The 13,722-nt window shown below is 45.7% G+C and overlaps 2 protein-coding genes across 3 annotated transcripts; both read right to left on the minus strand.

Annotated features, from left to right (window-relative positions):
- Positions 1–76: 76 nt before the first annotated feature.
- On the minus strand, positions 77–7,847 carry LOC103316484. Its single transcript, XM_031929640.1, has 20 exons — positions 7,213–7,847; positions 6,956–7,122; positions 6,561–6,875; positions 6,016–6,143; positions 5,771–5,938; positions 5,459–5,703; positions 5,160–5,371; positions 4,921–5,085; positions 4,741–4,856; positions 4,351–4,663; positions 3,289–3,433; positions 3,052–3,215; positions 2,545–2,859; positions 2,064–2,188; positions 1,808–1,975; positions 1,499–1,731; positions 1,188–1,399; positions 960–1,118; positions 754–869; positions 77–593 (listed from the first exon to the last, which is right to left on the minus strand). Exons 1-20 carry the CDS (start codon positions 7,358–7,360, stop codon positions 332–334), a joined length of 3,876 nt encoding a protein of 1,291 aa, XP_031785500.1. The 5' UTR covers positions 7,361–7,847; the 3' UTR covers positions 77–331.
- Positions 7,848–7,957: 110 nt separating this feature from the next.
- On the minus strand, positions 7,958–13,718 carry LOC107981675 (ionotropic receptor 75a-like). Of its 2 annotated transcripts, XM_016987944.3 has the most exons (10): positions 13,471–13,718; positions 13,084–13,247; positions 12,283–12,603; positions 11,665–11,792; positions 11,215–11,382; positions 10,859–11,094; positions 10,409–10,620; positions 10,101–10,265; positions 8,598–8,713; positions 7,958–8,430 (listed from the first exon to the last, which is right to left on the minus strand). In XM_016987944.3, the coding sequence occupies exons 1-10, from the start codon at positions 13,610–13,612 to the stop codon at positions 8,133–8,135; spliced, it is 1,950 nt and encodes a 649-aa protein (XP_016843433.1). In that variant the 5' UTR covers positions 13,613–13,718; the 3' UTR covers positions 7,958–8,132. The 2 variants fall into 2 exon arrangements, with proteins under 2 accessions (XP_016843433.1, XP_031785485.1); XM_031929625.2 differs by lacking the exon at positions 10,101–10,265.
- Positions 13,719–13,722: the final 4 nt, after the last annotated feature.

The following is a 13,722-nucleotide window of genomic DNA, read 5'->3' on the forward strand; positions in this document are numbered from 1 at the left end:
GAATCTGTTGCGACATCTCCGCGAAAGTACAAGTTCGAGGACTACGGCGAAAGTCAAACGTGCGCTAGACATGATATCAAGAATAAAATCTATTTATTGGCTGATGCATCGACGACAGAAATCGCGAGAAAGAACAAAAGCTCGTATAATCCCTCTTCCGCGAAACAATGCCGTGTCCTCATTATCCGCACGAGGCCTGTATGTGTGTCACTCTCGGTGAATTCGTCGTTCGATCGGTGCATGACTTGGCGTCGCTCCAGAGTGTCGTCTAATCCCCGGAGAAGCTCCTAGACCCGGTTTCCGGGGACGATGTGGATGCCACTCGAGTCTGTTATACGTCGTCGGAGCTGCAACAGCAGCAATAAGGTAGGGCGAGTCGACGACGGTGTTTCGGGTGGTAGTACAAGTGCTCGCCGGCCATGACGATCGTCGCGAGGATCAGGCCGCCGACGATCATGAACATCGCTGGACTGAACTCCTGAAGCTCCACCGCGACCGGTTGCGAGCGGAAGCTTTCGGGACAGCTCGGGCGCCGGTGGTGCCAGATGCGGAACAGCCGATTCGTCAGGCCGCGCTCTACTATCTGGCGGAGGCTGTCGAGAAAAGTAATTGCACGAATAGATACTGTAGAGCTTATGAGATTAACGTTACCGCGTGAAAAACAATGAACTGAGACTAATATTCCATTCGTCGTTGCGCGCGAGCGGACAGACAGGTTTGCGCTTAGCGATAATCGCATTGCGAAAAACTCACCCGTAGATGACCATTTTTTTGAAAGGCGAGTGCTTGGCCGTAACTATGGTCACGTATCTCGGCGGCAGTAATTCAATCTCCGTTAGGTCGCAAATTTGAGCCTGCGTAAAGGTGTCCTAAGCAGGCAAAAAAGAAACAAGTTTTCCTTTTCAAGTCACCTCGCGCTTTCGAGTAATCCGCATCACGACTAACTCTAATATACGCGCCTCTATGATCTTGTAACCAGTAGCACTGTCGATGAAGAAAGCGTATCCACCCTTGCTGACTTCGTTGAGTCCATCCTGGGCAGTCGTCCAAGACTTCTTCTTCAGCGGTGGCTTGAATTTCTTCTCCCAGAGATACTTGCCAGCCGGGTCCGTGGTGGTCTGATCGAGAAGAAAGGATGACCAAAATTATAATGTAGACCGACGCGATCTTTCGCGAGGATAACAGACTTTGAAATAATCGTGCGAGTAAGGTATGTCCTCTGAGGCGACGTGCAAATCGCTGTTGGCCAGATCGATCAGGTTGTTGATGAATCTCGGAGGCGCGGCGAGCAGAGAGCCGACTATACTCGCTGAATAGAATTGATACATAAGCAGCGCCCAAAGAAAGAGCGTGATGAATACAATGCGCCCGGAATACAGATGAGGCCCCTCGCTCAGTCCTGATGCGAAGATAAAGCATGGATATTTATAAGCGCAACGAGTGACATAACGCATGCGTGCGGCAATTGCGCATTCGATAGATGTATGGTATATAGAACCTTGCTGGGACACCGCTGCGAAAGTGATGAGCGCGGTCTCGGAACAAGCGTTCGAGTAAAGCCTGTGATCTGGTTTCGAGTTGTAGTGGTCCTCGATCTTGACGATTATCAGCAGCATAATCCAGCAGACGATGCTGACGTTCAGCGTGAGCCACCAGACGTTCGTTCTGAACGGCTTCAAGAACGGATTCCTGACGTCGCTCTTCTTCGGGTGACGAAACATCAGGTACGGCCTGAACAGACGACGACGACGACGAACAGATTATTAGTCGCGATATTCGCTATTTCTTCGAAAAAAATTGCAACTACTTGACGACGTAGGTTTCGACGGTAAACTCGCAGGCGTCCATCCGCTCCTCCTTGTACTGAAAGGGCGCCGCGCTTATGTCGACGATGCCTTTCATCATGTCGCCGAGGATGCCATTAAAGCTCCCGTTAACGACGTAGCCCCAGGTCTTTGCTCGCATGAGATTTATTCTGATTGCAGATGGGATCGGGATCGTTAATTCGGTACTGGTGCGTGAATATAATGATGAAGAGAAGTGAAAAAAGTTGATGCTCATACTTGAAATTGTACATGTCTCGAAGCTGAAGGACGAGGGCGTAATGAAAGCGAATCATTGAGTCCAGATGAGGGTCTATTGGCGTAGTTAGGTAGGTCTCGAAGTCTGGCCTGGGTTTATTCATCAGCTGAAAAATTGCGCTTTTACATTGTTTTGTTATGTTCTGTAAATTTAAGAGGAGAGTGCAAGACTTCTTGGAAGTGGATTTGGCCTTAACTGTGGAAACTGATCGCTATTACTTTAATCGAATTGAATACGTGTCTGCTTCAGTTGAAACATTAAAAAAACAAGGTTTCACATTTTGACATATCATTGTTTCTTAATAAGTAATCCAGCACACAGTTAATATACTCGTGTGAATCAGACATTCTTTGCAAATCTTGTATCAAAAGTTTCGTTGAACTTTCATCCGAATCCATTTCCCAAAAGCCATACACACTCTACTCCGTTAAAGCTTTTTTAAAATAACAATTCCAAACCCACGACGATGGAAAAATTCAGCGTAACCCCGTGAAAATCCTGCCTCCTCTTGTACTTATACTGCGTCAGGTAGTTCCTGAGTCCACCATCGCTGTCCCAATAACCCATGCTGGTGACGTTGAGTTTGCCACCGTGGCGATAGGCATGATTGTAGACGTCATAAAGCTCGTAGAGCGAAGGTTTGCGAGCCAGAGCCAGAGTTAGTTCGGATTCGATCGTTAGCGGTAGTCCGGCGAGACTCGCCTCGGGCACTTCCGTGGCCGAAGTTACGACCAGCCAAAAATATGACTCGTTGAACGGCAGACGCGCCGCTGAGAACTTGTACAGTGGGAGAGTATCACGTTCGATCTGTTACTTTCACCTCTTAACGATCACGCGCGCGCGACTGAATTTCGAATAGAAACTCGACCGTTGCGTAATCGCAAGTGCGTGAGTACGAATTTTTTCGTCTGATTTGAATAGTGTATCTATGCATATAGTTAGTGCAAGATGCAGAGAGTATATACCCACCTGGTCGAAGACAGCATAGTTTTTAGGACAGTCCAGATCGAGAACCACGCCGATTTTGTAGTAATTAACTTTGAGAATCCTCTCCATCTCCAAGTCGTCGCGAATGTCGCTGTAGGAGATCCTCGTGTTCGCGCTGACGACTTGCCGGGAGTAATCGAAGCTGTCTAAGCGGAGAAGAGAAGAATAATTACACTTGTATAATAACGTAATATCTCGTCACTCGTGTGCATGATTCACCAGACTCATTCCAGCAAGCAAACACGACGATCTGCTCGACATTTTTCGGACGAAAATACTCCATGGTAAATCCGGGATCCAATACTTTTCCACGGACAGCGACTGTCGGTATCAGCGCGACGAGAGCCACGATTGCCAGCATGTTTTGTCAATCAGCGATATGACTATATACGTATAATACTATATCCGCCGCGCTTCGCTGCGCCGCGTCGTATAATCCTCGAAATTCCCAATTAATATTCCCCGCTCCCTCGCGCGGTGATTCGCTGAAATGCAGCGCGCGCTCGCGGACCGCTGCAGCGACGAGAGCGGCAGTGCATAATATGCAAAGGGAACGGCCTTTTGTATTCTATTACTTAAAGGTATGCTCGTCAAAATTTCATACCGGACTCGCGCATATCTCTCCCCCTCTCCCTCCCATCTACGATGTGCAAATTGCAGAGCGCGCGTTCATTAAATCGGCCTCAGTCCGCATTATGCGTCGGAAATACGAGGCTGTCGTCGCGAGCGGGCGGTCGATATACTAAAATTATTGTTATCGGAACCGCGCATTCGTAGATCCGCCGCGGCCGCGCGAATATGCATGTAGTGGCGTGCCATTTTCCGGGGAGAAACGCTGCATATTCGATATGCCGCTTTGTACATGCGGGAGAGTATTGACGAGGGTTAACGATGTGGTTCTCCCCGCGCTGGAAGGAATGTGCCGGGGAGAAGGTTACTGCTTCATAGTTATGGTTTTTCTTTGTACTCTGGCGTCGAGAGGGTTGCCGTTGTTACGGGCAGACACAGAATTCTTCTTTATCGTCCGTGAAAAGTTGACGTATACTTTTATTATTGGCTTTATGAAGTTTGACACGTACATTATGTTTTTCTTTTCCTTAATCGCATGGATTAAGTCAGTCTGTTTCGATGAGGTGAGTGGGCTTACTCGTACGTTATTATACCCATTAAATCCAACGTTTGATTTTTAGAATTACGAGTGCATCCTGCTGTAAAAAATATTTCTATGCTAATTAATATTCCGCTAAAGTAACATCGAGGAACTACACATAGAGTCTATTATAATTCCGTCACATCGGATACTGATCCGGCTGAAAGCACCCTTCCATTTTCTTCTTGATTTCCATTTTGTACTGGCAAAATTTGTGCCGGACTCCGCGCCACGATGTAGTAATATTTACGGAAGAGATTTTCAATCAACATGACGAATATAGCAATGGCTATCCCAGTGGCGAACATCAATAAGGCTGGGCTGAATTCTTTGAGTGCAACCGGTGTTGGGAGAGAACTGTGACTTTCCGGGCATCGGGGACGTCTGTGATGCCAGACGTGGCGGAGTCGACTTGCCATCCCCTTTTCTACGATTTGCCTCATTCTACAAAAAAAAGAACGTAGAAATCATTGAAGATTGAAAAGCGAATCGAGAGAATCGTCTTTCGGTGTAAATCTGACCCGTAAGTGACCATCTTCTTGAACGGCGAATGCTTTGCTGTTCCGGTTGCCGTGTGTGCAGGAGGCAGTAATCGTATCTCCTGAAGATCGCAAATCTCGTCTTCGTCGAAAGTGTCCTGCAACGATACAACGATATCATTTTTCCACCTGTAGATCTTTCCTATAGTGAAATCAATCTACCTCGATGATTTTATAAGCCGTGGCGATATCCACTTGAAACGCAAATCCGCCCTTCTGCACCTTTTTCAAGCCTTCTTCCGGAGTGAAGTACGGAGCTTTCTTGCGATGTTTATTAACCATCAGCTTTTTTTTATTTAATTCGAGGACGATGGGGTCTGGATGCGTCTGTTGTGAAAATCGTTGCGTTAATAATCCCACAATATTAGTAAGTTCAATTAACAAACAATCGTTATACCCACAGCGAAAAAGTCGTAATTGTAGGCGATATCTTCCGCGCCCAGTTCCATCGTACTTTCCAGCAGAGCTTGAGGAGTTGTGATGAATCTTGGAGGTACTGCCAGAAGGGAACCGACCACACTGGCCGAGTAGAACTGGTAGAGCATCAAAGCCCAGAGGAACAGGGAAATAAATACGATACGACCGGAGTAGAGGCTTGGACCATCACTCAAACCTTATGCAAGTATTGCAATCGTTGTAACAAAACGATTTCATGAAAAATTTAATGATAATATTGCTTGATACGAATACAACAAGAGACCTTGTTGACAAAGCGCTGCCGTAGTAATGAGAGCTGTTTCCGATGCCGGATGAGTGTCCAGCGTGCCCAAGTTTTTCTTTTCGTAATTTTTATTGTAGTGCTGCTCAACCTTCACTGTCAAATAAAGGAGTAACCAGTTGACGATCGCTACGACCGTTGTCAGCATCCAGATCTCTCGCGAGAAAGGTTTGAAAAATTGATTGCTCAAATCGTTCTTCTTCGGGTGCCGTAAAATCACTGTAGGTCTAAAGAACACATATTAAACTCTATATTGATATGACAAGCATAGTCTGGAATTGCAAAATTAACTACCCAGCGACCCAGGTTTGAACCGTATACTCCATAACGTCTAGTCTCTCCATTTTCCATCTGAATGGAGTAGCTCCTACGTCGACGATGCCTTTCACCATGTCCCCTAAGATCCCGTTGAATGAACCATTCACTTTATAGCCCCACGTCGTTCCTCGCAGTAAATTCATTCTGCATGTTCGATTAATTTCAATTAAGCAAAGCCGGCACGTGCACGAATAATGTGATCAGTATAGCCAAAACATTACGTAAAATTGTAGTAGTCACGTAATTGCCGCGTCAATGCGTAGTTGTAACGATGCATCGTGTCGAGATGTCTGTCGATGGGATTCATGAGATAAGTATTCATATCCACTGTCTTGGGCGGATGATCAACCTTAAGGAAAAATGTTTTAATCGTAGAAACTTGAAGAACAAATCAATCCTGAATTTTGAATTGTAAATGCATGCATGCAGTGTATAAACTTGTTTTATGCAATTCATGAAGTAAAGTTTATATATCGTCCCAGCTTGACAAGCTCATAAAAGTGCGCATGTGCGCTCGTAAAACTTTGTATAAAAGAGAAAAAGTTTCATCCGACTGGTCATTGATATTCTAATCGATTCATAGATGTGCACGTTGCAAATTCAGTTTTAGAAAAAGAAGCTCGTTACATGACATCATAGAAAGGTATTCGGGAAACATTGCTATTATTCAAACATGAAACATCCCTCTCATTACTATGTGACGCATACGGCGAACTTTATCATATAAATTTATGCACAAAGCTTTAAGCATCAGTGGAATGCTCACCACGATGGAGAAATTCAAGTACATGCCATGAAGGTCCCCACGACGTTTATACTTGTACTGAGTAAGTTCCACAATCAAGCCGTTCTCAGGACTCCAGTTACCCATATACGTGACGTTGAGCTTTCCGCCGTGTCTGTAGCTCGGGTTGTAAACGTCGTAGAGGGAGTAAAATCCGTCGTTCCCTTGTAAAACTACCGTCATTTCTGCGTTGATGCTCAGCGGCAGTGGCTCTAAAATTTCGCAGGGCACTACGTCGCTCGTCGTCGTCATCATCCAGAAGTAAGATTCGTTATACGGCAATCGATTGCTCGTGACCTGAAATCAAAATTCGACGTATGCAGTGAAATAAGAATTGTACGACGATGTTGAATGTACAGGGTGTTTTCTCATCCTACTCGTCGAAGAATTTCTTCGCTTTCCGGGCAGTCGAGATCCAGAAGAATTCCAAGTTTGTAGTAATTAAACTTCAGCATTTTGCTCATATCCGCAACTAACGGATGTGTAGGCGAGTACGCCAACTTCAAATCTAATTCAACAACTTTTCTCGCGAAGTCTGCCCGCTCTGAAAGTAAAGCACATATTTTATTTGTTTTTCTTCTGGCGTCATATGCTAGTCTTTTTCATGCATCTTCACATCAGCTATTGTACAAACCGTACAAATCCCAACAAGCGAACACAGTGATTTGCTTGACTCCCTGATGCAGAAAATAATCGCTAACGAGCCTTGAACTGATAACGCTAGAGCTAATCCATGGAATGGTTAAAGCAAAGAGGCAAAATATTCTCCAATCCGGCTTCATTGCGGTTTACCTTTCTTATTCTTGCTTGAAAGAAATGAACTCTTGGCTCTATTTTGAATCACGTTTCATGAACCGAAAGTTTGCACTGGTGCAAAGGAACGATATAGCCATCAATCACATCGTACAACTGTTCGAGCGTCTCTGATGTTTCGTTCCCTTGTTGGCGTGTGTTCGCCTCGCGCGATCTACTTTTCTCCCATTTCTTTTTCCACGTCTTTCTGCCAGACTGCACTTATTTTAAGTATACATCCGCAACGACCATCAAATTTTCTCTCTAAATGCGAGGCGCTTCTCTCGCCGGAATTACACCCGTCTCCCGCCATACTATCAAATCCGATTGTGCATTCATTGGTACGACGACGAGTGTAATCCGATACAACAGTCGAGACACATCCGATACAAAAAGTGCTTGTTAATTTACCTATATACCGCGATACTGCTTGCTGCGACTCGCCGTTGAATTATCCGTCTTTGATTAGTGACCGCTGCCTCTAATGGAGTACATCAGATCGCTATTCGACTCGTTAAAAATTAAAAGCACAGCACGAAGCTTTCGTTGGCTGGAGAATTCATAAGAGGGAATAATCTCATATGCGGTCGCGTTCATTATGCGTTTATTCGAAGAAACGGTTAAAACGTATACTTTATAAAAATAATACATTCGGTCAGGTGTGCGACAGAAATCCAATAATATACTGAAACAAAAACACGGAATCTCAATCTGGAACTAAAAGAGTATGCACGAGTAAGACATCAGTATGGACTCTCCCTTCTACGTCTCCTGCGACACCTTTGTCTCGTCGCGTGAATCGATTTTCTCGGCGCTGGCTCGTCGAAAGAGAGGCGTCAGTAGCCGCCGTCTGCGTAGGGACCTTCGCACCAGGTTCTCCGCGAGCATTATGAAGATAGAAATGGAGAAGGCGGCGGCTATCATGACGAGTGCCGGACTAAACTCGTCGAGACTCACTGGAGTCGGGGTTGAGCTGTGACTCTCGGGGCACAATGGACGTTTCTGCTTCCAGACTGTTCCCAATCGCTGTGCCATCCCGTGCTCCACTATCTGGCGTAAGCTGCAACGTAAGAGAATGATGGCACATAGAATCTTTTAGAATTCAAAATATATTTCGTTACTTCTCAGCTCGAGCCTCGGCAAGTTCGGTGAAGCGTGCTTATCGGCATTATGATTCGAGCCGCAGAGAGAACACTCGAAAATGTGTTTATAAGCGAGCTCGCTCACCCGTAAGTGATCATCTTCTTGAAAGGCGAGTGTTTGGCGGTACAAGTAGCGGTGTGCTTTGGCCCAAAGAGCTCTATCTCCTGTAGATCGCAAATTTCGTTCTCACTGAACGTATCCTGCACAAGCAACTCAAGTAAATACGACGTGTGTATGCGAACGATTAATCGAACAGACTGTCGTTTGTGCTACAGAGAAGAGTGAAATTTGACGACGTTTTCCGATACTATTCTCGTATTGCGTCGTGATAAATTTGAAAGAAAAAGTTGGTTTCTCTCGATTAAAAAAGCAATTGTCCAAATTTTCACGATGCCCTCTAGACAAACTATCGACCGGTTCTAGATTTTAGGCTTGAACTACATATTTATTTTCATTAGATCTTATTTTCGCGTTAACCATACAGCTATTTCGGGTTTAAATTTTGTATTAAGACGATGGAAATTCAAATGTATAATTTTAAGATTATAGCTAAATTTATAAAAGTCTACAAAAAATATTCATGCCACTTTACCCCGCACAATCTTCTTTTCTCATCAAAAACATTTCGAATGACATCAACATTCGAAATGCTTTAATTAAAGATTGATTTTATACTTTTTCAATATCATTGATCGATTATAATTATCAATCGAGTATATCAATCCATCAACGCATACATCGTAGAATGTATTTATTAAAATTGTGCATAATTTCATTTTTCAGATATCAATCATCAATCACCGCTCGGATTTGGCCATAGTCCCTAAAAACAAGGTATACAACTCCGCAGAACTCGTTTTCGCGCTCGACCATAACTCTCATCGGCAAAAAATAACAACAAACCCACTTCTTGAAAACCCGCACAGCCTCAGAAATAACCATTGCGTGACATAATCTCGCGCGCGCATTTAGCGCCGCGTACGATAAACGCGCGTAAAGTTCCATTGGTAAGAGCGATAATTCGAGTGGAACGGTGACAGTGACAGAGTAACCTTGGCGTATATAATAGTAGCATATGTATATCTGAATGGCCGGCGTTGCCGCTCTTTTTTGTCTCTTTCTGATGGAGAATCACTTTCAACGGCGCCAGGTCCACTATATATTATAATACACGCATACCCCAAGGTCGGCGTATCGCCGGAGCTCGAATTCTTCGCGGATTCTGGCTATATTTTTTGGCAATTCCCCCTCAGAAGTCGATGATTCGTCGTCCGTGGCCGGTTATGATTTTAAGCGATTTTTTGTTCAGCGCTACGATCCATCGGAAATTTTATGTGTGTCAAATTTTTCGAATACCTTCTACGATGTTCGATATTACTGTTGGCGTCGTTACTTTTATCCAGCTTCAAGATGTCGTTCTCCATCGTTTCGCGTTCGTTTTCATCGAAATCAAGAGCTCGCGAACGAAGACCGCGGCGATTACATCATCAGTGGATTTGGACTTACGTCGCGACTTCCGCGAGATTGCAATCGCTCTTCTCCGCTTAACATAAAGTCAATGCGAAAGAGTTCGCTGACACGACTCACGGTTATGATTTTGTAAGCCGTCGCCACGTCGACTTGGAAGGCGAAGTCGCCTCTCTGAACTCTTCGAAGGCCTTCCTCCGCCTTGTAGTACGGAAATTTCTTTCGGCGCTTGTTCAGCGCTATCTTGCGCTCGAAAAGTTCAATGACGTTCTTGTCGCTCGTGGTCTGCGGGACACACGCAGTTTGGCGCGAACGTTATGCAATTATTTTGCAGAGCTGTCGTTATAATACAGGACGATGGCGATAATGATATCAATATGTGGGGCAGCGCCGGCCGTGGCCCACATTCGTATATAGGTATTATTTACCCGAAAGAAGTCGTGATTGTAGGGCATATCCTCGATTCCGACTTCGAGACTGCTCTCGGCGAGGTCCTTTATGCTCCTGATGAAACGCGGCTTTTCCGACAAAAGCGAGCCGACTATACTGGCGGAGTAGAACTGATAGAGCAGCAGAGCCCACAGAAACAGAGACATGTAGACTATTCGGCCCGAGTATACTCGCGGCGTGTCGCTCAAGCCTGTGTGATCAATCATTTTTTCAGATGAGGCTCTGAGTTATAATAATGCTGCGAGAGTGAAAAAAGAAAAACGTTGTTGCGTCATTTTTTTCCGTCCACAAAGGGCCGTTGCGTTAGCCCGGCGCTCAACGCATCTTCGTAATAATGGTTTTTCAAAATTTACGGGGTCAAGTTTGAATTTGCCTTTGACCGACACGTGCATGCTGCGGGGGTCAATCATTTTTTCAAACTCTCGCACCTTGTTGGCAAATGGCAGCGCTGGTGATGAGGAAGGTCTCGGATTCGGGTTGCGTAAAGAGCGTGCTGCCCTGAACATTGCCGACGTAGCGCTGCTCCATCTTGATGGTCAAGTACAGGAGGATCCAATTGATCAGGCCGACGACGGCGGTCAGCCACCAGACCTGCTTGGAGAACGGCTCGAGAAAACTGTTGTTCAGAGTCTGCCTCTTTGGGTGCCGAAATATGACGGCTGCTCTGTGGATCGAGGGAGAACGAGAAAAAGATGCAGGACCAGCCAGTTATGTGCTCTTGGCCAAATCGAATATACGGGATACGGCCGAGCAGTCTCGTTTGATGGGATGTCATAAATCTCACCTAGCCATATACGCCTGGACGGTATAGTCCATCACGTCCATTCTCTCGGGCTTGAATTGGAAGGGCGTCGCTCCCACGTCGACGATTCCCTTTATCATGTCGCCGACAATGCCGTTGAAAGTGCCATTGATGAGGTAGCCCCACGTGCCGCCGCGCATCAGGTTCATTCTGAAACGCTTGCACACATTGTACGAGCGAACCGCTATCGAGAAAATCCTGTGCGTATCGGTGTATAGAGTGATTAGCGCGCGCAGGCCTTCTTTTTGCTTCGCAGCCGATGATGGATGCGACTAGGAAACGTTATGCAAACACACGTCGGATCAGCGCGATACCTTGTCTGTGCGCGTGCCGAGTCATCGAATACTAGTACATGATATAATCTATAGTGCGTGTAGGACTGTGAATTGTAAATCTACAGGGTTGTAACATGTGCGCAACGAAGCAGTATACGTGAAATTGTAGTAGTCGCGCAGCTGCAGCGTCAGGGCGTAGTTGTAGCGGTGCATGGTGTCGAGATGCTTCTGAATCGGCGTCGTCAAATAGGTGGCCATGTCCACGTTCGCCGGTGGAAAGTCCACCTGAAAATTGAACCAGAGCTCGCTGCGTCCTTATAATGCACATACAGTACCCGTGCTCTACAGGGAATCGAATGAAGATTCATATCGCGATATCGCTGGTGCAGCTGCTGGTATGATTAATCGCCACAGCTGATGATGGCTTCTTGTATAATTAATATATAATTTTTTCCGAGAAAGGAATCGATTCGACCATCGGCTTTTTTCCTTGTCAATGGCTGCGGGAGAACAAAAACTACCCACCGCACCGACGAGTGATCGACACGCGCGGTTTTGATTAACGCCCCGGTGAAGAATTTTATAGCCGCTCGATTACCGCAGCGCAAAGCGCTTGTTAAGCCAAACCGATTACGAGAACAATTAAACGGGTGTGCGGAGCCCGTGTAGCTTCGAAAAGCGCTTGATCTCCTAGACGCTACATTCATGCAGCTCTTATAACCGGCGAAAATCAAATTATAACTCGACATCGAAATTGTCTGTTACCAATACTCACCACGATCGAAAAATTCAGAACCATGCCCCGAAGATCGCCGCGTCTCTTGTACTTGTACTGCGTCATGTGAATCCTCAGCCCTTCGTCCCGATCCCAGTAACCCATCCGTGTAAAGTTGAGTTTGCCACCGTGTCTGTAGCTTGGATTGTAGACGTCGTAGAGCTCGTACCTGTGAGCGCCACCAGTAGCAGTAGTAGCCAGAGTCAGCTCGGCGTTGATGCTGAGCGGCAACAGGTCGAGCATCTCGAGAGGTGCTCTCGAGCCGATCGTTTTCATCAGCCAGAAGTACGACTCGTTGAAGGGCAGACGAGCGCTTATGAACTGCGACGTTAGCCAGCTTATAGTATAGATTGGAGTTGGAATGTGGGGAAGATGAAGAGAGAGAGAGAGAGAGAGAGAGAGAGAGAGAGAGAGAGAGAGAGAGAGAGAGAAAGAGAGAGAGAGAGGGCTACTCGCAAGGCTGGGAGAAGGGAATCAAGTAGAGTTTCCGGTTTTGTTCGGGATGCGAGAATCTAGCTATTCTAAAAAAAAATATTATTCCCATAGTCTTTATCGATTCTGATTCATTGGTGCAGAATGTATAATACGGAGAACGGCATTCAGTCTATAAAAAATTCGTATCCAGGCTCTTTTCACCCGGAAAAACTAGGAAGACGAAGAGATCTATAAATCACGCGTGTTTATCTTCCTGGTATCGATTTATTGTATATTTATATTATATATTTATCGATAAGCCCTGTCTACCGTCTGAGAAAATCTACTCGAGAACTTTTCCACTATATTAGTGAATGCAGATTATACCTGGTCCGTAACGAAATTGCTCTGCTCGCAGTCCAGGTCGAGGAATACGCCGATCCTATAGTAATTCACCTTCATGAGTTCACGCATGTCCTGGCCAACGGAAATCGGCATCAGCGATAGCCTTGTGTCCAACCCTGCCAAGCTACGGAAAACTTCCATCTTTCCTGCAAGCGCATCGTATATTCGATCGTAAACAAGGTGATTCAAAAAACGCCGCCTGCGTTTCCGTTAAAAAAAAAACACAAATACGAAAAAGAAGAAAGCGATGGACGGGTGAATCAGTGCGCTTCTGGCCACGCGCGACGATAATCGGAGACGTAAAGAACAGCCGCTATTTTCGCATGATAAACAATAGTGTGTATAGCGTATCTTCGAATTGAACTTTACCGTATGAATCCCAGCAGCCAAAAGCTACGATTTGGCTAACGGTGCGCGCGCGAAAGTAGTCGCGAATAAATTTGACGTCTGCCTCATCGGCTCCGACGAGAGAGAAAAGTGTCGTCGCGATTAGAAACAGGCTCAACGACATATCTTCGCCAGACAATACGTTGTTTAATGCTTCATCGAGTGCTTCGCTGGCGTAACCGGGCGCAGTTGCGAGAATCGATACAATTTAATATTATAGAATCAAGAGAAAGG

The sequence above is a fragment of the Nasonia vitripennis genome, chromosome 4 (genome assembly GCF_009193385.2).
Source record: "Nasonia vitripennis strain AsymCx chromosome 4, Nvit_psr_1.1, whole genome shotgun sequence".
NCBI classification, from domain to species: Eukaryota; Metazoa; Arthropoda; class Insecta; order Hymenoptera; family Pteromalidae; genus Nasonia; species Nasonia vitripennis.